Source organism: Papilio xuthus, unplaced genomic scaffold (assembly GCF_000836235.2).
Source record: "Papilio xuthus unplaced genomic scaffold, Pxut_1.1 DF825928.1, whole genome shotgun sequence".
Lineage (NCBI taxonomy): Eukaryota > Metazoa > Arthropoda > Insecta > Lepidoptera > Papilionidae > Papilio > Papilio xuthus.
Genome location: NW_013532721.1, coordinates 6,179,043 through 6,201,331, shown reverse-complemented (window position 1 = coordinate 6,201,331; position 22,289 = coordinate 6,179,043). Strand labels below are relative to the sequence as shown.

Below are 22,289 nucleotides of genomic sequence, written 5' to 3'. Positions count from 1 at the left end.
TCATCAGCTCGCTATATGTCCCCACCGAGGGGCTCGGTAGCTACCCTAAGTTAAGGGTGACTAGGCCATAGTCAACCACGCTGGCCCAGTGCTGGTTGGTTGACTACACACATATCTTTGAATTTCTTCTCAGATATGTGCAGGTTGCATCACCATGTTTTCCTTCACCGTAAGAACGTCGGATAAATGTACATATGTAAATCGAAAAACACATTGGTACATGGCGGGATTCGAACCCAGGACCTGCAAATTGCAAGTCAAGTGCTTGACCCCTGAGCCACCGACGCTCTTTTTTTATATATTACACATGAATTACTAGAAATATATATGTATTAACTTAAATTTACTATTAAGTTAAAGTTGTAGTAGAGATACAAATTATAGTCCTGTAAACAAACTAAATGATGATGATTGGCAATTGAACTCCTTTACTACAAATAAAAACCAAAATATTGTAAACATTTGATACCTCAATTTATTTCTTATTTAGTCCACTATATGAGTAACTAGCTGTCGCCAGCAACTCTGTCCGCGCGGTATTAAAAAAAAACTTGATTAGTAGCCTATGTGTTTTTCCAAATTATGTTCTACATCTATGCCAAATATCAGTGAGATCCATGCAGCCATTCTGGAGATACCAATAAAAAACATTCATCCATCCAAGCATTTGTCTTTATAATATTAGTTTGATGTTTGCATGTTTTACAAAATTTTAGTATTCATTTGCAATTGGATATACTTAGCCATAATAGTAGCAATAATTTTATAATTTAAGAAAAATATTGTTGATATCAATTTCAATTGTCCAATCATCAAAAATTGCATTTCAGTCTCATTGGAGCGTTAATTACAAGAAATCTATGTAGTACATTTTTAGACATCAATCACAAAAAATATGAAAAAATAACAAATATAAGTTCTGAATAAAATTTCAAAACTTGTATTCATTTTTATAATTTTGTAAGTAATAAATTCATGTCAAAACAAATAAAAACTGAGCCAATATTACTGGAAGTGCCATTTGCTTATATTTTACAGTTCTACTATGCTAATTGTGTGAGAATATGTTTGGAAAAACATTTTTAAAATACCATAATCCTAAGTTTTATTAATTAATTAAATAAAGAATCAAAGACAAATACATAATATTACAGTGTAATAAATGTTAAAGGTACATAATTAGATTGAAATATACAATAGTGATGATTTATTTTTAATTATTAAGATTATTTTCTTTACGGAGGGGGTTTGTTAAAAAAAGTTTGAAATTATCTGTTCCTAAATATTACCTGTAATTTATATTTACTTTAGTATTGAGAAATTTGTAAGAAGAGATTCTTTAGGTAGCTGCCAGTGTAATATATAAAAGAACATATGTAATACAGATATGTATATTTACAAGCGGTGGGAATTCATAAACATACCCGCTCTGCCGTTTGCCGCTGAATACAGACATTATATGTCATACCTCCATTTTAAAAGAACACAACCTTTATCCATACAATGTAAAAAAAAAACATAAATTCCTTCTGGAATATTCTCCGACATAAATGTGTGAAGTCAGCAGCGATGTATTTGTACTGACAGTGTATGGCTGAGAGAAAAACAACCAACTAATAACTAAACGGAAACCATCGTGTACTCAACTTTGAGAGTGAAGTACGTGCCTAACTTAAACATTACACTAATTATACAGTGAACGATATGTAACAAGTGTTTGGCATGTAATAAACATGGTAAATACACTTATCTGGTACGGACTATCACTTTTTTCTTCAACACAGTCACACACACAAACTTCTAGACAACTACTTCACTTTAGTTTAAGAATAAAAAAGTTAACGTTCACTGGATGCACTATAACTTTGACTTCGGACAGCATTAAAGCCACTGTCGTTGTTTAAATAAGCGCTACTCGATTCACAAGCGGAGTTTTCCGTCTGCTTGTATGTGTCGTGGTAGACACTGGCTGATAGATGTAATTCGTCTTTGCCCTCTTCGCTGTGTGTACTGAAAAGTAAATAATCGTTTAATTTTTAATCGCTACGATATTTTGAGCAACTAGATTACATTGTAATTGTATTTCATATGTACATTAAGACATTTGGCTAGGCTCTTAGCCTCTCGTGGGGACATATATGAACTTAAGATAGTATAATACTAACTTGAATAATCTTCTGTCATGGACAGGTCGAGCTTCACTGGTTTCGTGACATCGATATCGAATTCTTCGTATGACTGGTCCAATACCTATAAGAAGCATTATAAAATATTTAATACAATATAATAATTTTAACAATCGTAATTTAATTCAAATGATTCAGCTTCCTCATAACAATACAATAAATAGTTTAAAATGCAAAAAAGAGACATACGTTTATTCCCTTGCATTTTTAAACTGTTGATTTTATGCAACATTTTTCTTAATTAGTATGAAAAAACTATGGTAGTATCTACAGGCAAAGTAAACAAAATATCCAAGTTGATTATCTTACTTCAATGTCGCTGACTTCGTCACTGGAGTCAACATCAGTGATGTAAGATGCGAGTGAGGAGGGCCCGGTGGCCAGCAGGCGGTACGTGCCGCCCACCATGCCCGTGCCCGCCACCACCTCCTCAACCTCCAGCTCTTGGTCAGATGCCTCCTGGAATTATCGCAAATGAATTATTAAATTATCATAACCTGACTTACTCAAAGAGTGTATTTATTTTAGTGCGGATTTTTGCGTGCCGGAGGCCTAATTTTATTTCTCTTTCCCGTCCTACCCCTTTCTTACGCTTCGCTATTTCTACAAATATAAGTTGCTGCTAACTCGTTTGCCACCTTATCATATAGCTTAGGGCTGAACCGATCTTTAGTAGTTTCATTCAAGTTTTTTCCCAATAGCCAGTTTTTTTTAATAGTGTTATAATTCTTTTTTTTCCATACTACATTATAAAAAAATAATACTAAAATTTGAATTCAAAAGGTGTACAAATTCGTCGAAAACTTGCTTTTTAAAACTATAAACATTGAATCGACGTTAACAGGTGCAAAATACCTGATGACATAATTAAAAGTTTTTTGTACTTCAATTACCAAACGCTATTACTCGGTTAAGGTGAATATATTTGAACCGGTTTCAATAACATACTTCTTGAGCTATATATTTGATTACTTGCTTGTAAATGTAATTCATTAGGTCAATTGAATGAATTGAATTTGACAGCGACATATAATAAAAGTAAACACGACAATATGTTCGTATAGTTCAGGTTTAAAGTAATGTTTCATGTAGCATTAGCATTTTCTGAAATAATTTATTGTATTTTTTTTTATATGGTGGCAAGCTAGCAAGTAGCGACCACTGCCCATAAATATATGCAATTGCAGATGCATTGCATACTTTTGATTCTTTTATTTGATCAGGGTAATTATTTTTATTATGAGTTAGGTAACTTATTTATTTTATCGATTGCTTTTAATTTCTACTAGATTAATTTAAAAAAATATGAATGATGGTCTAGGACATATTACTGACTTGTTCAATGATGGTCTCCTCCTCCTCGTCCTTGACCTCGGGGTCTATCTCGAGGTCCGCATCCAGTTCTACATCTGCGTCAGGGTCCACGTCGTCCTCAGCCTCAGTGTCGCTCGCAAACCCGCTGTACTTCATCTCGCCGCGCTCTAACGCTTCTAGACTATCTGTAATATAATATTAGCTTTATAAAAAAAAAAGCTGTAAATTCACATTACGGTCCTGAACGTTTTTTTATTTGTTAATTAATACGTTCAGTGCCAATCGTCTGTAAGCTCACTGCAAATATGTAAAATGGTAGTGGCATTAAAAGGGTTAATCTACCAGGGGCACAGAAAATCATAAGATCACTTTTTATGTCTAAAATTTTGATTATCTTGTTTCCTATATTCGGGAAATGAGCTCGGCTTGTGAATGGATAACGGAAATGATGAAGTGGTACCGCGGGTAAATGTTAGTAAATAAAGCGCTGTATTGGAAAGGTTAGATGACGGATTTGCAGTCCTAAGATTGGAAGGTTGGATTCGAGCCAATATAAATTATTTCGTTAAAGATATAATTATAAAATGTGCCTATAAATATTGTGTCTCGGTGCATTACTCCGTTATTGTAATTCTCTTTTAATTTGAGCTTAGAAGTTTAGACATTATCGTGTTATTTAGATACAGTAAAAAAGTAATTTACCTGGATAAACCATAGCGTTTTTAATAGCTTGCGGATCTTTTCTTGACCATTTCAACACCTCTTCGTCCATTTTTCCAACTTTCGATGGATTCATAGCCCATAAACAACCTGTAATTAAAAACGTGTTTAACATTTTGTATAATGCGATAGGAATTCGCGGATATAATTTTGACATACCTTTTCTTTGACTTCCATTAGTTGAAGGCTTTTCAATTTTTTCAAAACATTTATTCAAACTGAGATTGTGTCGCACCGAATTCTTCCATCCACTTGGCGCAGTTTTGAAGTATGGGAAATGTTGACTGGAATTATTCGAAATATTTTAATTATAATCTAAAAACTCAAACAGATCTAATTAAGTAAATATTACATACCACATGAAATTATAAATTTCCGAGACTGGCAAGCTTCCTGTTCGCGAATTCTTTAGAGCCATAGCTATTAAACACGAATAAGAGTACGCGGGTTTCGGAAATTCTCCCACAGTAGCTTTACCGTTGCTATTTACAAGCTTGGATTGGCTGTTGTCAACTTTGAACGAACCGTTTACAGATGTCTTTATAATTTGTCTACTGTTTCCTAATGAGGAATTATCTATCAGAATGGTCGCTTGATTTTTATTACCGTTCGCGAGAATTGTTCTAGATTGCTGTGCATCCAGTATGTGTATATTGCCGGATATTATTGTCTTCGCACCGATGTGCTGCGACTTTTTTTGACTAGTATTTAATATTGAACAGTTCTTGCTGTTCAGTTTAATCAGTTCCGGTTGCGTCGTCTTTATGCGCACCGTTGTCGGTGAGTTGATCGTCGATACTTTATTCTTAGTACTATCGACATCTAAATCTTTAAGTAAGTCTTTGACAACATTCTTATCTTGTTTCCGTATGTATATCAACATTTGTGTAGCTTCTTCTAAAGGTTTACTTTTCGTTTCCTCGGTCTCTTGTACTTTGGTTACTTTAATAGTGTTAGGTGAGAATGTTAAATGACTTTTCTCTTCTTTCGGGCTTGCTAGTAACGCGTTACTGTTTGTCTCGCTCGCCGCCGATGTTAGCAGGAGGTTTGAAGCTTCCTCTTTGACGATATTCTTGACTGGAGTCTCCGCGAATGTGGAAGGCATTACGGAGTTCGGATTAACCATTACAGCGTTCGCCTCTGAACCATATAAATCTAAATTATGAACGAAACTAGAGGAGTTGCTTAGCCATGTTACCGAGTTGTCGGTGTCCATATCTAACAACGGTGGTAATTCCGAGAAGTTCAGTCCTAAAGAATCCTGTAAAGAGTTTTTTGTTATAAGTTTTACCTCGTTCCAAGTACACTGTTGTTATGGTATGAATTTAAATTCTTTTACTTACAGGAAAATCTGTGATGCTGCTTAAATCTGTTGCTATTTCATTTTTAATATCCATGTCCAGCATGTCTTGGAGTGAATCTGTTATGTATAAATCCATGTCTAAGCAGGCCTGCAACAATTATATAAAAAATAATTAAAACAGTCTTTTAGGACGATTTAAACTTCAAACAGGAATAGATACATCAAAACATTACTTTGGTTGTTAAGTTATGAATTGTAATGAATATTGGATGAATTAATTTTTTTTTACTGATTTTTTTATGATTTGATTAGAAAATTCGGCTTGATGGAACAAATGGATAAATTTTGAATTTCTTTACTAATAAATTATCCAGATATGTATCTACAATATTACTACTAGTATATTTTTCAAGGCCCTTCCGAGTAGTTTCGAGGTATGTAATACCGTTTTGTTATTGTTCATTTGTTATAAGACAGAAATATTCAAGGAATGCATGCAATTTTCGCGCCATCCCCTCTCGCTCGGGTATCGTCGAATTCAAACATACAAAGCGTGGCGACGGCCGGCGGCAGCGCAGCCGTTGTTTGGTATAGAAACCTGTTTTTGTCTCATGGTATGCGCTACCCTAGTTGAAGAGAGATATAGTATCGCCTTTTCACTTACACACACTGTCTGACCTAAATTGTATTTTGATAATAATAACAAAGACTTTAAATTTATACCTTTTCTAGTTAGCTAGAATGAGTATTTAAATAAATGTTGTCAATTAATTGATGTTAGGAAACACCTATTAAATAGTATTTTTGATTTAGGTATTACTTTTAAATCATGTTTTATGACTTTTCATTCCCTTGCATGTATATTTAAAATGAAATAGACAATTTTAAATTAGAGTTTGTAAGCCTCTGATAGTATTTAAATAAGAAATAGCTTTCTATTAGATAAACCAGCTGTATAATGTTCCCACGTTTCGACTTAAGTATAATACAATTGTTGCATTATAGATAACAATACAATATCATTGTGCAGACCTATACCAACTGACAATTTGTTATAGTTGAGGGGTCGACCTGAACGCTCCTACCTAGAATCGTGAACAAAAAACAGCAGCGGACGCACCGGAGACAGGCCACGGAGCCTTACAACATTCGGGACGATGTTTTTTGTGTCCGTGTTTCTAATTATAGGCGTCCTCGACTTGTGTGCTCTCTATTTACTTATGAGAATTTTACTTTCATCTCCTTCCGATATGATATTAACATTGTTTGTTCCTTCAATCGAGTACGTTTACTTCCTAACCATTTTTCAGTAAACTGCCTTTTGACTCTCACAATACGATTAGGTTGATATCATAGCAACATATACATACGTGTAAATTATAGCTTTTATGGTGATAGTTTGTTAAATAATGCCGTATGGTATTATCGGTAAAGAGAACCCTCTGTGTAGATTTAATGAGAAATCTACACTTAAGAACTGATTATATGAGCGATTCTGTGTACGGCAGTGTTAAGTGTCGTTTCCTCGTTGGCCCCAAAGTTAGGGGGTGAGAACTCCGTAGTAGAAATATATTATAGAACTGCTTCGCCGGTATGTAGGTACACGTAGTGTAATAGGTAGGCTCTAAGTTTGAATTAGTGACACCTCATTCACCATGTTCCTGGCAAATGTCATGTTCACCCCTTACTTTGAAATCGAAACCAGGAAGTAACAGATGGTTTTTTTAAACAATTTTGTTACGATACTATAATTAAAAACGATGAGGATGTTTGTACCAACATATTGTGTAATAAATGCAACGTATTTTGAGGGAATACGAAGAGTGCAATGACAGATAATATACACGTGTATCTTATCGGCATCGACCAATCACATTTCTTTTACTGATAACCTTATCACGTAATCATTATCTATGTTATCAAATTCCCGTCAAAATATCAATGTAAACAAATCTACTCTAAATCTATCTGTTTTTTAAAAAAGTACTTAAGTGCAGATACACTTTTATTGCATTTCAAAAATACAAAACGTTACGTAACTCAAACATTTTTTTAAAATTCATACTCTCCTAACTATTGAAATTTATTTATTAAAATTGAATGTAAAATCTATATTTACATACGTGTCGATAGAAAATATTCTTATTAAAGCGAACAATAAAATGAAAAGGTTACAGAGTGAGAGGTATAACTAGAGGGGTGGAGAAAAGAGACGGAGATAGGAGATCGAAAACGGGTGAATCGACCCCTAATGATATTGCAGCCGGCTTTGCGTTCCGAACGGGGAAGGGACAAGGTATTCGCAATGTGAGAACTGCCGCTTCGGATGAACGATGTAATAACTTAAATATTGACAGCAGTATTTATTTTTCTAGTTAAAATAGACCTATAATTTCGTATTAGTAATAAAGCATAACAGCTTAATAAGCAGTTCAAATAAATATGATTGATAAATAATACATTCTTCTTATTTAAACAATATTATGTTTTTAATTCAAGCAAAATTTATTTAAATTATACTTGATAAAAAAATATAACCAGGAGCAATGTCCTTTGGTTAATAAGTAGGTCTTCCATTCCTTCATGACACGTACGATGTGGCCTTACAACGGATTTTTTGTATGTTTTACCAAAGAGCATTTCCGGGATGAGTTTTTTGCACAGACAATATCAAGGTGTTGTTTTAAGAACCAACTATATACTAGTGAATAAAAACATAACTTAGTTACACATATAGTGTAGTATTGTGGAATTGATGTTATTTGCTAATAAATCGCCAATATAATCAGTTTGCCGCTTTGATGAAATCCCTAGATATGAAAAGGTTTATATTACTTACAATGGATTCGCATATCAGTACACTTTTAGGTCATATTAATACATACTTTATAAACATCGCACATCGTAATTAATAATAGAAATATCGCTGACAAGTATACAATTTCAATAATAATGATAGACAGTGTTATTTTTAAATATGAATTGAGATCGTCCTAGTTTCAGTTTAGAGCTGGAGTGACGTCATAGTGATGTCTTTTATTATTCAAATCGACATTATGTTAGTGTTACACAGGCCGAGAGAATCCGTAGATCCGTCTCAGCAGGCCTCGACTCAGAGGGCCATGAACCCGGTTCTTTATTATTTAGAGTTCATTTTGCTCACTGCATTGCGACTAAATATGAATTCTAGTTTGAGCTAGAACATTTGAACATATTGAGGATTTATAACAGGGAAGGAAAAATTATAGGATTAAAATTATTGCATAAATGTTATCTGAATGGGGTCTGACGTATTAAAAAGTTTTTGAATTATTAATTACGAGACCTGGAAGTAGCTAGTAGTATAAGTAGCTTAATTTCCCCGGGTGGTCCGTTTTCAGCATCGGAACGAAGTAACCGGGCAATGTGGTTACAGTAAGGCTAGAGACACACTCGACTTTCGACTGTGCGCGTCACAAGTTTAATAATATCCATTTTAATTTAAACGTCAGCATAAGTCTATGTAGATGCCATATGGTATTGTAATTGTAGAATACCAATAACTTGTTAATTCAACATGTTAACAATTTTATGTCACTGAAAATTGTTCTCATATTACTCCATACGTAGGCGCCATTATGATTATAAATTATAATGAATGTGGAAACGTGATAATTTTCAATCAATTCAAATAATCTGAATACACTTTGCATTAGCGCCCATTTAGACTAATGTGACAGTAGTGGGTTCATTGCTATTTTGCTATCTAAGGTCAAGCCAACGATATTTTATCGTACATAATATTTTTAGAAAATGGTTATACGATTTTACGTGTTTACGATTTTCGATCTAAGGATACTAATAATGTCAATTTATTTATTATTAGAAGTAAAATTTAAAAGGTATTTGTAACGACAATCTATACGTTTCAAAGGCAAAAAAAATCACACGGATGTATTCCATGTAAATTAGACGACTGTTTCAAGAAGTCTCCACCGTTAGAACTTTTAATTAACTTTAAAAATAACCGAAAACTCATAAAATTTTCCGTTTGCAGTAGCCTAATTCGATCGTGGTGATGGTGGACTTAGAGGGGGGTGAGGTAAGCGGGAAGAGAACAGCGCCGCCCGCGCCGTCGCCCGCCGTGTCCTCGAACCTGACCGCGTGCGATCGCCTTGAACTCAACTCGCTCGGCTCTCGAACAAATCACCTTAGGTCTCTCCGTATGCTCGGCTCGGTACCGTGAAAAATCGCCGCCTCGGAAAATTTTAAACGTTATTATGGCAATCTCAAACTCTGAGCTGCAATAGTCAGCTCAAAATTCTTCAAATATGGCCTTACAGCAAAAATATATTTAACTTCTTACTGGTAAATATTAAATAGAAAGACTGTAGCCGTGGCCACTGATCTGGTACAATGGTTACATAGTATTTGAATTGGAAAAATTATCATTACGTTCTGTAAAGTAATTATAAAGCAGTTACTAGAAAATTTAAAGGATACTTTGTTTTATGCGTAAAATGGATCAAAACAAGTTTTAAAATAAACGGTCTATATAGTGGTGGTTGGCGCGAAAACTACTTATGGTATATTTTCCTTCTGCGTGCGCATCATCACAAAATGGGCGGAGTCAAGTATTGATTGAGCGTGTGGCGCAGTCACTCCCCTCGTTCCACTGCCGTCTACTTTCCTGTTTTCAACTGAGGGAGGGAAATGGAAATATTTTACGCAAACTTTCATCCTGTATCTTGTTACCCGCGTCTAGACGTAACGACAAACTTTTATTATGCATAAGAAACACTAATTATAAACCTTATAAATTTTAAAATTGATAAAAGTCGTTATGCTAGAAAAAAAAGGTTAAGAAAAATTTTGTCGTAATGAAATAAAAGGTAAATACCTACAGTCGAGATGGCATCTGATCATGCGCGAGGGCAACGACCTCGTAGTCAACTACTGACTCAACCTTGCAAGAATAGATAATATTTTACACTAATATTATTTAATGTGATGACCTTGCAGACAGGTAAAAAGTATGCTGGAATTCAATCGATAATATGTGAATTACATTTATTATTTTTAAATTTAAAACGTTGGTATAATGACGTCATCTACAGGTTATTTACTACATATGTATATCATAAGAGGTAGGTATCAGAAGTTGTCCGATTTTGTATAAAATAAATAATTTTAAATTATGTTGTCGGTCGTAACCGAAAAATTCTACGAATAGAATCAAACACCTGCCTCGACACTGTAGCTCATGACTATAGCTCTAAATGAATTCTTTATCAAAAACAATTAGTGAAATAATAAATTAGATAACTTGTTAGGTTTGTCCATCTTGGTAGACAAAAATACAAGAGCTGTTTGCTTGTTTGAGCTAAGGAAATTGACGACGGCAGATTCTGTTGATTTTACTTGAAATTTTTTATATTTGCTTATATAAAAATTTTATATGATTACATCTTCATGAGATTTACGACAACTATTTATTAAATTTTTAATATTATAATAGTCAAAAGAAAAAAAAACTATTGACAATTCAAATCTTGTCATTTCTATGTAGTACATTATTTATTAATAATTTACAGTAGTAAATATGTTTTAACCCGTAGGGAGTAACGGCTGGCTGACGGAACACAGCGCAGGTGTGTGAAGCGATGCATTTTTATTATGGAAACAACTACATTCAAAGAAACGCACACCACCATAAGTTGCAGCCGCCAGTCCCTTTTCGTGAGTTGCACTTGCATACTCGCCACAGACTATACAAACCAGTGTATTAATTTCTATGGCTACGTAATTTTTACTTAATCATTTTAATGTAATACTGTTATTATAAACGGAAATGTTTGGATGCATGTATGTTAGAAGGTATCTCTAGAACAGCGTAACGAGTTTCGGTGAAATTTGGCATAGAACGTAATATGGAAAAACACATAATAATAATTAACTTTTCGTTTTAAATTCCGCGCGAACAGAGTTGCGGGCGACAGCAAGTACAATTTCAGAAGACCTTTTATAAAATTGCACTGGCTTGAGATTTTAGTATCTACCTACTCATATTAAAGGAAATAATTACTTATTCAGTCACGATTCAATGATTTTTTCTAAAAATATAAAATTTTTCATTCAGTGTGAATAATTTAAAACCTATTTAACGTTATTAAGTGCTCAAAATATTCATTTTGGAATCAAATAAAAAGTAGTCAAATTTCTGCTCTGTGTATAGTGCACTCTACTGCACTATTACACACTCCTACAAAATGTATACCAATATCACACACACACAAACACAAAGTGCACTCATTGTTAAACGTTTTGAAATTCTTGTTCAGAACCGGCCGTGGGAACAGAATTACACTGTAGATTCATGAAAACTATTTCATGTTTAGCAATGTTATTCTCCAACTATAATCAGAAAATCATATAAAAGTTTTATTATTGATTTTATAGAACCCATTATGAAACATTACATATTTATGAAAGTGTTGATCAAACTTTAATTCTTGGAAAGAATGTAAACATAGGTACATAGCTATCATGCTCGAACATACTACTCACAACCGTTTGTAAGTTCATTGACGGGGAATTGGCGCCGTTTTTAACCGTTACGAACATTAAGTATAACTAGGTAGGATAGTTTTATAATAATAAATAGATTAGAGGAAGGTAAATAAAACAGATAAAGCGTAAAATAAACTCTGAGTAAGGGTAAATTTAACACAATTCGTAAAAGTTTTAATAATAATAATACTCATGCTGTCCCGTTCTAAGCAATATCTACGTTATGCGTGCGAAAGGGATCAGAGATGAATAATTTAATCCGTTATAAATCTAAACCTCGTGTTAAAAATGCAATATTAATCATTCTTAGAATTTATAATCGTAAAAGTTCTTATTGGGTATACTTTACTGACACCCATTAGTCGAAAAATCATTATTCAACGTCATTGCTATAGTACACATTAGTTATCGAACTGGAATAATTTCCCGCCACTTTACCACTATGTATAAAACAATAACAAACATTGTTTTACGACAAATAACACCACTTTTATTTGTTTTACTGGCACTGCAATTAATGAATGACATTAAAAAGAGCGGGACATAACTCCATTGGACTTTCCCATTATCCATACGTATAATCTAAGGCAAATTTAAGAAGGTTAGAACTGAAATGTTACTTACCGAATATTTATTCACATAAATATCCTTATGCTCAATAGAATAATCCCAAATTTCACACATTTACGTTTTTCCCGTCATGAAATTGACAAATATAACACCACTCACTCCATAGACTACAATCTGTTTTACTATTATGTTAAAAGGTATACAAAGAACGGAGTCTCTCTCTATTGGCGGGCTACGACCACGTGATCAAACTTATATCTCGTCTATTGGTCATAAGTATAATACGCATTGACGTCACTAGTCATTTGACACACTTAATTTATTTTTCAAAGCCTTTTTAGATTTTCCTTCTAGATTTTAACACTAGTAATAAAAAGCATATATTATTTTAATAACATTTAAGAGTTAACTTTTATGAACATATACTTACGTCCGCACTTACCTCTAAATGCGAGTCGGCCATTTTCAACAACATGGCGGTTTGTTTACACCGGCATGATAAGGCGGGAAGTAGTTTCCGCGAGTATTCGCACCTAAACTGCTACATAATAACTTAAAAATAAATATTTACGCTCAAAAAACAATTTTATTGAATGTTTCATTGAAATCATCAAAAATTAATGAAATTCTAGACGAAAACACGACACATGGGTGATATCACTTTTAACGTTCATGAACGCCATCTATGGACCAATATAGTATTTATTCTATGGCGGGAAAATTAAAATGAAATCCTTTTAATAAGAAAAAGCTAAAAACATTTATGTCAAACACCTACAAAACGGGATATTCTAAGTATAATAATTAACAATAACTAAAGCAAAGTCTACAAAATCAAATATGACAAAATCGTTGTTTAAAAAAAACAAAACTGGAATGATGTAAAAATTAAAACAACAATGATGTCATGTCATAGATAGTAAATATAAAAAGGTTAACATTCATTTTATATTATTTTAGTGGCTACTAGTAGGCACTGAGAATTCACTCAAAATATCAATTAAGGCCATAGTTTTCATTGCTAAAAATTACATTTTAAAACAGACAAGCAAATAACAAACTGTTTACAGTCTTTGTTTACTAAGCAACAATTACATTTTAACGTTCAAAATTTGGACATTTTAATATTCCTGTACTTTTTAAACGACGTCTGGGCAACTAATTTATTTTTGTTGCGATACAAGTAATCATTTTTAAAATTACTGACATTAGTAGATTGCGCCACAAATTTGATATCTTGGGGTATAACATTAACTTTAAAATTTGTCGTGAAGCCACTGTTTGAAATCGAGGCTGTAGGTACAAAAGGCAGTACTTGAGGTTTCTTGATCACTCTCTTCGGTTTTTTAGAGGCTCCATTATCTTCACCATCCTTAATATAAATGCTTTCTTCTAAATAGTTCGATGGCTTGTTCCTTCTCGTTTTTGCAGTTTCTACTTGAAATTCTGTAGTGGATATTGCCTTTTGTTTCTTCACTGGAGCTTTCATTTTAGGTTTGTCTGCCAATTTATTTAAGACCGAAGGTGGTAGTCGAGGAATGTGTATCTGATCTAACGAGTTCTCTTTGAGGACCTTTGAACAGATAACAAATATGACAGTGTACATCAATATTACAGACCAATAACATAAACAAATGTATCAATTCTCTTAACATCAGCTTATATGAGTTTTGCTATACATGTCACTGGTAACTGGTGAACTGGTAATTTGGTCACTTTATAATGGAACTATGAAAATAACTTTTAAAATTTCAGTTTCTTTTATTGTTACGTCACATTTACATTTAACCCGGGTAAATTCAAAAAAATCATTACCGTGGGTTTATGAGAACACAATCCCGTTTTAACATATTGTTATCTCTGTTTTTTCAAAGATAATGCCGGGGATGACTATATGTTTTATATATAGACTTTAGTCTCAGAATCCCACGGTTAATGATTATAAAAGTAGCGTAGGATTGTAGAGGAAAGTGTCATAAGAAATTTGCTTAAAAATACATATTGAACCTTACCTTAGCATTTTTATGTCTTCCATCATCATCTTCCCTGTGTTTACGTTTTTTACTTTTGCTTATCTTTGTTTTGGTGTTTCCTGAAAAGATGATATAGCCAGTTACATTACAGTTTACGATACATTAAAATTATTCAAGAGTAAAACATTTAATTTTACATTTTGTAGCTTATATTTTTACCTGAAACAGAAGCTTGGCTATCTCTTCCCACATCATGTATGTGCTCATGTCCATTTTCTTTATTTTCATTTTGTCCTGTTTAAAGTTGAAATATAATGATTTAGAAAGTATAAATTATTTTGATATAATAATAATTCAAACCAATCACTCACCAGCAAAATGTATTTCCGATAGTAAGTTCTTTTCATTTTTGTTTTGTGACTGATTCCTTTCTGCTTCCGTACTCTTCTTATTTTTCTTTTTAGGGGAGATGGTGTTGTTTTGGGATTTTTGACTGGATCCAAATGCTTTAATGTCTAAAAGATGTATGAATACATGATACAATTTAATTTTAATAAATGAAACTTGGAAATGTAGGAAAAAAGTTCTAATTCTTCTAGAAAAATGGAGGTAGCAAAATTTTTGAACGGTAGTGAAATGTTACTTTTTTTTTATTTTATTACTTTCATTTATATAATTTTGATAGCTTTATTTAGCAAACATATTATTGTTTGTATGAAATTAATGGAATATATTAGTACTGTAAAGTAATAATTTAATGAATACTTTACCCGCTGTTTCTGTTTTATCATTTACAGTATCTTCGGAATTTTGTGAGACTCTCAGTTTTTTTGATTGTCTGCGAACAGATTCGTTGGTAGCTTCACCTAGAAAGATATAAATAATATTTGGGTTATAAAAATCAACTATTTTCTATAAAAACATCTACCAAAGGTTTAAACTTATAATTCAAAATAATATTTTAATTAATGTTATATTTAAAACAAACCTGTTATAAAGTCTTCTATTGCAGGGGTGCCAGAGTGTTTCCTTTTACGTTTCTTCGCTCCTTCATTGTCCTTTTCTCCTGTTAAAACAAACTTTATAATTATACACGAATCTTGTACAATGTACAAACTTGTGTCAGTTCTATTTAACAATGTTTTAGAAAGAAACTACAAATTATTATAGATACGATGTAACCTCCCTACAAAATGAGTAAAGCTAATTTGTTAATCTTGTCTTTAAATAGGTGAAAATTTTCTAATCAAAATATAGAAATGAGAGTTACCTTCATCTGCAATGTTATCCTTTGCTTTAATTTCTGTTTCCGTTTTTTGATCTTCATCCGCTGAAATTTTAAATAATATAAATTTACTATGCAATAGTAAAATAGCCTAACACTTTCCACAGCTTACTAGTACTTTGATTACGGTTTGCCCAAAATTTGGAAACAGTAAAGTACAAATACCAAAAAATATTCCTTGAATGTTCCTTGCAGATCAAAATTAAAAAATATATATTGTATTTGAAATATCAATTTTACTGACAGTAATTATACCTTTATGAGAGTTATAACACACACATTTTACTTGAAATGAAACCTTACTAATATTTTAAATGCGACCGTTTGGATGGATGTTTGTTTAAAAGTATCTTGAGAATGGTTGTATGGATCTCGCTGAAGTTTGGCATAGACGTAGATTTTTTTTTACTTCTTATTTATTAAAATATAAATACCTGTTCCAATATTTTGTTTCTTTTTAGGACTCTTATTTGATTGATCTAATGTTTTATTTTCCTCCAACATTGAACTGTTTAGTGATTTAGAATGTTTCTTTTTCTTACCACCACTAGTGTTAATAATTTCTGTAGGTGTATTTTCTTCCGTATCACTAATTTCAATAGAAGGTAGAATTGATATATTTAATGATTGTGACAAATTCTTTTTCTTCTTTTCTTTGGCAGTCTGTGAATTTAATGATTTATTAATAACTTCAGTTGCATCAATAGTTTCAGGTACATCCACATTTGATTTATTAAGTGGTTCAGATAAATTCATTTTCTTCTTTGCACTTTTAGGTGTTTTTATATTTACTGATTTATTTTTTTCCTCATCACTGTCATCAAGTTTAGTTAGAATTGACATATGCAGTGATTCTGATAAAATACTCTTGTTCTTTTCACTTTTAGGTGTCTTTGAAGTAATTGATTTGTTAACTGCATTGTCTGTATCAGTAACTTGAGTTTCAGAAAGTTTTTTGTTTTTCTTTTTTTCACTCTTTGGTGTTTTTGTTAATGATTGATTAATGTTCTCAGTTTCTGTCAGTTTAGATTCAGGTAATATAATCTCATTTTGTGCTTCTGAAACGCTGTTGTTTTTCTTCTTTTTCTTATCGCTTTTAGGTGTTTTTGGAACCACTGATTGATTTGTAGCGTCCTCAGTGTCTTTAACTGGTTCTAAAATCGATTCATTGTGCGATTCTAAAAGACTCGTATTCTTCTTTTTAGATTCACTTTTTGGTGTTTTCGAAACCAAAGTTTGATTTACAACCTCTCCAGATTCTGTTGTTTGAGTTTCTGTCACATTTGATTTATTCAATGATTTCCTTTTGTTTTTCTTCTTTTCACTTCCAATAATATTTGATGCATTTAAAGTATTTGAAGGCTTTTCTGATTGAGAGATGTTAATGAGATTATCTGAAAAAAAAACGAAACAAATTCTCTATTTGCTAGTCACAAAGATATAACCACTTTAAAGTTACCTATAGTAATTTTTTTGCCTGGTAAAATATAAAACTGGTAAGTTTTCTATTATAGAGACTAAAAAGCACATTTACCTTTTTCTTTTACGTTATTACTGAGGGAGTTACGCTTTTTATATGAAATTTCAAGAGGCGGGCCACCGTCATTAGAGTCGGCTGTACTCAATGAATCTGAAAAGGTAAATATAACTTATTAAAGATAAAATCTATTTATTAATATTATTTTATGCTCATGTTTTAAGCGAAGGCATTTTATATTTTTCTCATAGTAAGTATATAAAACATTTTTGCATTATTAACCAATACAAAAAGAATCACCGCTGACTTTATTTCTCTAAAATGCAGAGTGTTACAGAGTACTTTAGTTGTCAAAATAGGTCAAGCCGTTTAGTCTCTTATATATCGCACATTTCAAATTCTACACGACAAGCATTATCCCACTGTATGTTGGACAAAACATAAATTTAATATTAAGAATACTAACCACTTTCCTGTCCTTTATCATTTTCTTCCCTCATAGAGCTATCACCAACAGTGTCAATGAAGAACGGCATTTCTTCCTCTTGATTATCAGTATCTAAAAGATATAAATAATAAAAGTAATATAAGTTTTTTTGTTGAAAAATTAACGTAATTGAAATTTTACTACTTATATTTTAATTTCATCACTTTGTTATCGGACTCAACACGTCTTTGCTTTAAGAAAGCTATTATTTAATAACTCTCAATTGTACGGTTATATTTAAAAATTTTGTGACCTACCCTCATTTGCTCGAATATTGGTTTTTGCTTCCGATTTCTTTAACGGTATAAATTCTTCTAATTTGTCATCAGTCTTTCTTTCTTTATGTTTATTAGAATCTATACTATTAACACTGTCTTCAGAGAAAAGTAACTTTAAGTCAATAGAATCAGAAGAGTCATCCATACAACTTTCCTTCTTTTCCTTTGCTGGTTTAGATTTAGTTTTTACCGCAGTTTTTGCAGATTTATCCTTTACTTGAGTTAGATTTAGTTGATCAACAATTGATTTTTTATCTTTTTTCTTCGATTTTTTATTTGAATTCAGAGATAGATTTCCAACATTGGATTTTTTGACTGTTCCAGTATGAGCGATGTCGTCTGGATTAATTGTTTTGTTAATATTTTCGCTTTCCTTTTCACTTGTATTCAGATTTAAAGACACATCGTTAATATTTTGGGATGACTTATTCTTTACTTTTGTAGATTCTTTTAACTGTGTTGAATTGAGGTCTACGCCAGATTTATTCTGTTTAGAGTTCGCTTTGCTTTTTTCGTCTGCATTTAATGAGACATTTGCATTTTTAGATTTTAATTCCTTAAGAACTTTATCGTAATTATTGGTAATTTTAATGTCTCCGCTACTTAAAGAAGAACTGTCATCATCAGAATCTTCCAACGGGTTTTTAGATTTTGATGAATTTTGTTGACAAGGTGTATTTTTTACATTATTCGCATCAACAAATCCAACAGACATATTAGTATCTTTTATTGGTGTCTTTGGTTCCAATTTTATTTGAGTTGCCAGTGGATCATTGATTTCCTTTGACGTCTCTTCGCAAATAGTAATTTCTTTTTCAATTAATGCATTGCTTTCTAATGACTTTCTACGTTCTTGTTGATTTTCCATCTGAACGGTATTTTCCAAATCCGATTTAGCACCCGATTCATTAAAGGAAACTAGTCTGTTCCTCTTATTTTTTCTCGAACCTATCACATCATCTTCAGACTCTGAAGAATCAGAACTTTGAGAAGATTGTATCTTTAATTTTGATCTGTTCTTAGAGTCGGTTAATTTGTGACGTGATTGGAACATTTCTCTTGATGCTTGTTTTTGCTGTTTTAATTTTCTCTCGTTATATTTTTTCTTCGATTTTGAAGTCATTTTCAGTTCATTGTCACTCATTGATAAATCATCACTGGTTCCACTGAGTAGCTCATTGTCTTCTTCATTAGAAGACACCAGAAATGAATCTTTTTCATAATCCGAGTCATTGGAGAACTCTTCATCGGATGTTAAGGTTTCGCCCTTTTCTACTACTTCGTTTTCCTTTTCATATTGTTTCTCTTCTTCATCACGACTGTCTCCAGATAAATAGCTGTCGCTGGCTTCTTCGGCTTCATTGTCCAATAAACTCTCCTTATCACTTGCTTCAGATTCCTCATCAGCAGTAGAGTTGTCATCAGAAGATTGACTGTTTGTTATAGCTGACATGTTTTTCTTAGGAGTAGTTTTATTTTTACTTTTAGAATCATTGTTATCGAAAATGTTCGAAATTTGCTCATTTTGTTTTTCCATATTCTTTTTCTGAAGAGGTGTACTAGTTAAATATGTTTTGGATAGAGTTTTGTTAATTTCTGTCGTTGCTACTGTAACATTTGGGGTGTTAAGTGATTTGGATAAAATTTGTGGCGACTTGTTTTCAGATATTGAATCTTTTAATTGTGATAGTATTAGAGTACTTTTATTTTCATTTCCACTTTTATCCAGATTTTCGCATGTTGAAACACGTTTGGAAGATTTTCTTTTTGATTTATTTAAACTTTCATTTGTAGCAGTTTCGTGTGAAATTGATTTATCTTTTGATTCTATTTCTTTGTTAGACAAATTATTAGTTAGTATTTCTGGTAATGTTTCATCAACATCCATTGGTTCACACGAATCATTTGCATTTGATTGTTTAAATTCGAAAGATGTTGTGTGTTTAAAAATAGATTCATTGTTGGCTTCGAAAGGAGTAGCTAGAGCATGATCAGGCTCGTCATTACTTTTTTCATCTTCTAACTCATGATCTACAACTGGAACACATTGATCTTCATTCGCATCTTCCTTATGAGTTTTTGAATGTTTAGAATTACTGTCTGAATCTTCTATTAGTACCACAGTTTGGATGTTATTGCTTGGATCATTTTTAAATAGATTCGTAATTCCACTGTCTACACCAGCGTCATTATTAGAATCTAATTTATTGGATGTGTGAAGTGATGTCTCTTTATTTACTGAAGACTTGTTCATGCTGCTATTTTTTTCGGTTACATCAATGCCTTCAGTGTTGCTATTATTGCGTTTGCAATCACCAGACCCTGAATTATTAATGTCATCTAAAACAACATAACATTTAGATTGACGTTTTTTTCTCGTTTTCTCATTATCACTATAGAAATCATCTTTTGTCACAACAGGTGTGGTTATCGTTGTCCATGATTTAGTTCTTTGTCTCTTTGGTTTTACTTTATTAGACTCCTGAGCTTCTATCATACTTTTGTTCACATTTATCTTTTTACGAGGATTCATATCTAGATCTCTGATTAGATTTGCACTAGAAGTTGAAAGCTTTTCTTTTTCAGATGATTCTTTAATAGCATTGTTAGGAGAATTCTTGGATTCATTTGTTCTCTCAGGACTAACAGTTGATGAAACTTTATCCTCAGACTCTTCATTTTTAGACTGAGATGCATTAGTCGTATTATCACCTAAACCATTGTTTTCGTCGTCCTTCTCTGGTGTATTTGATAAAGATTTTTTGTTTCTAAGTCTTGGACTTCTTCGAACAGGGCTTTGTTTCGAGTTTTCATTATCTGAAGTTCTAAGTTCACCATTAGTAACTTTGGTAGTATTTTCTGGCTCCTCTGAGATAGGTTCAGGGATTTTTGTTGATGCCTTTACATCTGATGTTACTGCATCTATAAAGATATATAAATATCATATGTAATATTAATAGTCAATATTAAGAAAAATAAAGGAAATAACTGTTTTTATTTTATAACAAAAACTTATGTGTGTACCTTGCTTTTCAATACTTGATGTTGAATCACGTCTGGTTCGTCTGGTTTGCCTAATAGGCGTAAGTGGTATCTCGTTATCACTTCCTGGAAGAGCACCAACAAATTTCACTATATTTATGTTTAAATTATAGTACAATATTACACAACATAATATATAAAAATAAGTGTTAAGAAAAATTAAAATTTGTCCATAAGATATTCCAGAGTACTTTTGCTAATATAGCTACTAATGTCTATCTTAGAGGCCTAAATTGAACACATGCATAAAAATGTACATACATGCAGCAAACTTTTTTCTAATTTAAGATAATGGCGTACTAACCAGCTTGAGATGTCCTTCTTGCAGCTCTTTTAGCTCTAGGAGAATCAAAAGTTTGCACAGTGTCAGACACAATACTTGTATTCGATTTAATTCTTGCACTTCGCCGCGATGGAGTCACAGGTTTCTCTTCAATTTCTTTTAATTCTTTTACTGCAGTTTTCTTTGTTGTTGTTTTTACATTTTCTTCTGCAACTGTAATGTTTAATAATTCAAATAAATTAATGAAGAAATATTATGTGAGTTATGCATAATTTCCCAGCAGCAAATGTAATATGTTATTGAAATAAATGAATAAATCTGACCATAACAAAATAGACTATTATGTGTTATTGTTTTACTTTTATTTACCAAATTAACAATACAATTTGTCTGTTTTTCGTAGCTAGAAATTACCATGTAAAAGTCTAATTAACAAAAAACAAATAATTTACAAACTATGAAACTGAGTATTATTTTAGTAGTTTTCTAAATTCATTAGATCTAAAAATGGATGTTTGTTGAAATTTGTCCGATTGTTTATTAAATCACAAAGATACTAACTATATTTCTATTAAAACAAATTCTTACTCTACAGTTCAATATCTTGAGTTAAATAAATAATACTTACCATTTTCATTGATTAATTCAAGTTCTGTCTTAGCAGGCTTCCGGCCACCTCTTTTCTTTGTTGGTGTACCAGGCGCTGATGAAGGTTTTCCCTCATCAGATACTTCCACAGATATTCTTCCCCGGCGTCGGGTAACAGGCGCTTTGGATTAAAAACATAGCTGTTTTGTTGATTTGCCTTGACTAGTACATAAA

General features: G+C 32.2%; 2 protein-coding genes across 2 annotated transcripts in view; both read right to left on the bottom strand.

Moving 5' to 3' along the window:
• Positions 1 to 640: 640 nt before the first annotated feature.
• jumu (Forkhead box protein N4 jumeau) lies at positions 641 to 12,857 on the bottom strand. Its single transcript, XM_013322455.1, has 9 exons — positions 12,697 to 12,857; positions 5,564 to 5,671; positions 4,577 to 5,481; positions 4,380 to 4,504; positions 4,203 to 4,310; positions 3,522 to 3,685; positions 2,496 to 2,645; positions 2,166 to 2,250; positions 641 to 2,010 (listed from the first exon to the last, which is right to left on the bottom strand). Exons 1-9 carry the CDS (start codon positions 12,754 to 12,756, stop codon positions 1,901 to 1,903), a joined length of 1,815 nt encoding a protein of 604 aa, XP_013177909.1. The 5' UTR covers positions 12,757 to 12,857; the 3' UTR covers positions 641 to 1,900.
• Positions 12,858 to 13,529: 672 nt separating this feature from the next.
• The window catches only part of LOC106125307 (MATH and LRR domain-containing protein PFE0570w), a 9,522-nt gene continuing 762 nt past the window's right edge, over positions 13,530 to 22,289 (bottom strand). Inside the window, exons 2-15 of the mRNA XM_013322454.1 lie at positions 22,096 to 22,236; positions 21,489 to 21,680; positions 21,167 to 21,250; positions 18,122 to 21,064; positions 17,844 to 17,936; positions 17,435 to 17,530; positions 16,335 to 17,294; positions 15,886 to 15,945; positions 15,604 to 15,681; positions 15,386 to 15,481; positions 14,987 to 15,130; positions 14,835 to 14,909; positions 14,655 to 14,734; positions 13,530 to 14,215 (exon numbers count right to left, since the gene is read on the bottom strand). Of these exons, the coding sequence (XP_013177908.1) occupies positions 13,748 to 14,215; positions 14,655 to 14,734; positions 14,835 to 14,909; positions 14,987 to 15,130; positions 15,386 to 15,481; positions 15,604 to 15,681; positions 15,886 to 15,945; positions 16,335 to 17,294; positions 17,435 to 17,530; positions 17,844 to 17,936; positions 18,122 to 21,064; positions 21,167 to 21,250; positions 21,489 to 21,680; positions 22,096 to 22,236 (5,510 nt within the window). The 3' untranslated portion in view covers positions 13,530 to 13,747. The remainder of the gene's footprint in view (positions 14,216 to 14,654; positions 14,735 to 14,834; positions 14,910 to 14,986; positions 15,131 to 15,385; positions 15,482 to 15,603; positions 15,682 to 15,885; positions 15,946 to 16,334; positions 17,295 to 17,434; positions 17,531 to 17,843; positions 17,937 to 18,121; positions 21,065 to 21,166; positions 21,251 to 21,488; positions 21,681 to 22,095; positions 22,237 to 22,289) is intronic.

Bases quoted from the DNA above. Each gene is read 5' to 3' on its own strand.
- jumu (XM_013322455.1), bottom strand. From the start codon at position 12,756: ATGTGTGAAATTTGGGATTATTCTATTGAGCATAAGGATATTTATGTG. The intron at 5,672-12,696 runs GTAAGTAACATT...TAATTGTTGCAG, and splicing joins TTTATGTGAATAAATATTCG to GCCTGCTTAGACATGGATTT. The intron at 3,686-4,202 runs GTAAATTACTTT...ATTATATTACAG, and splicing joins AAACGCTATGGTTTATCCAG to ATAGTCTAGAAGCGTTAGAG.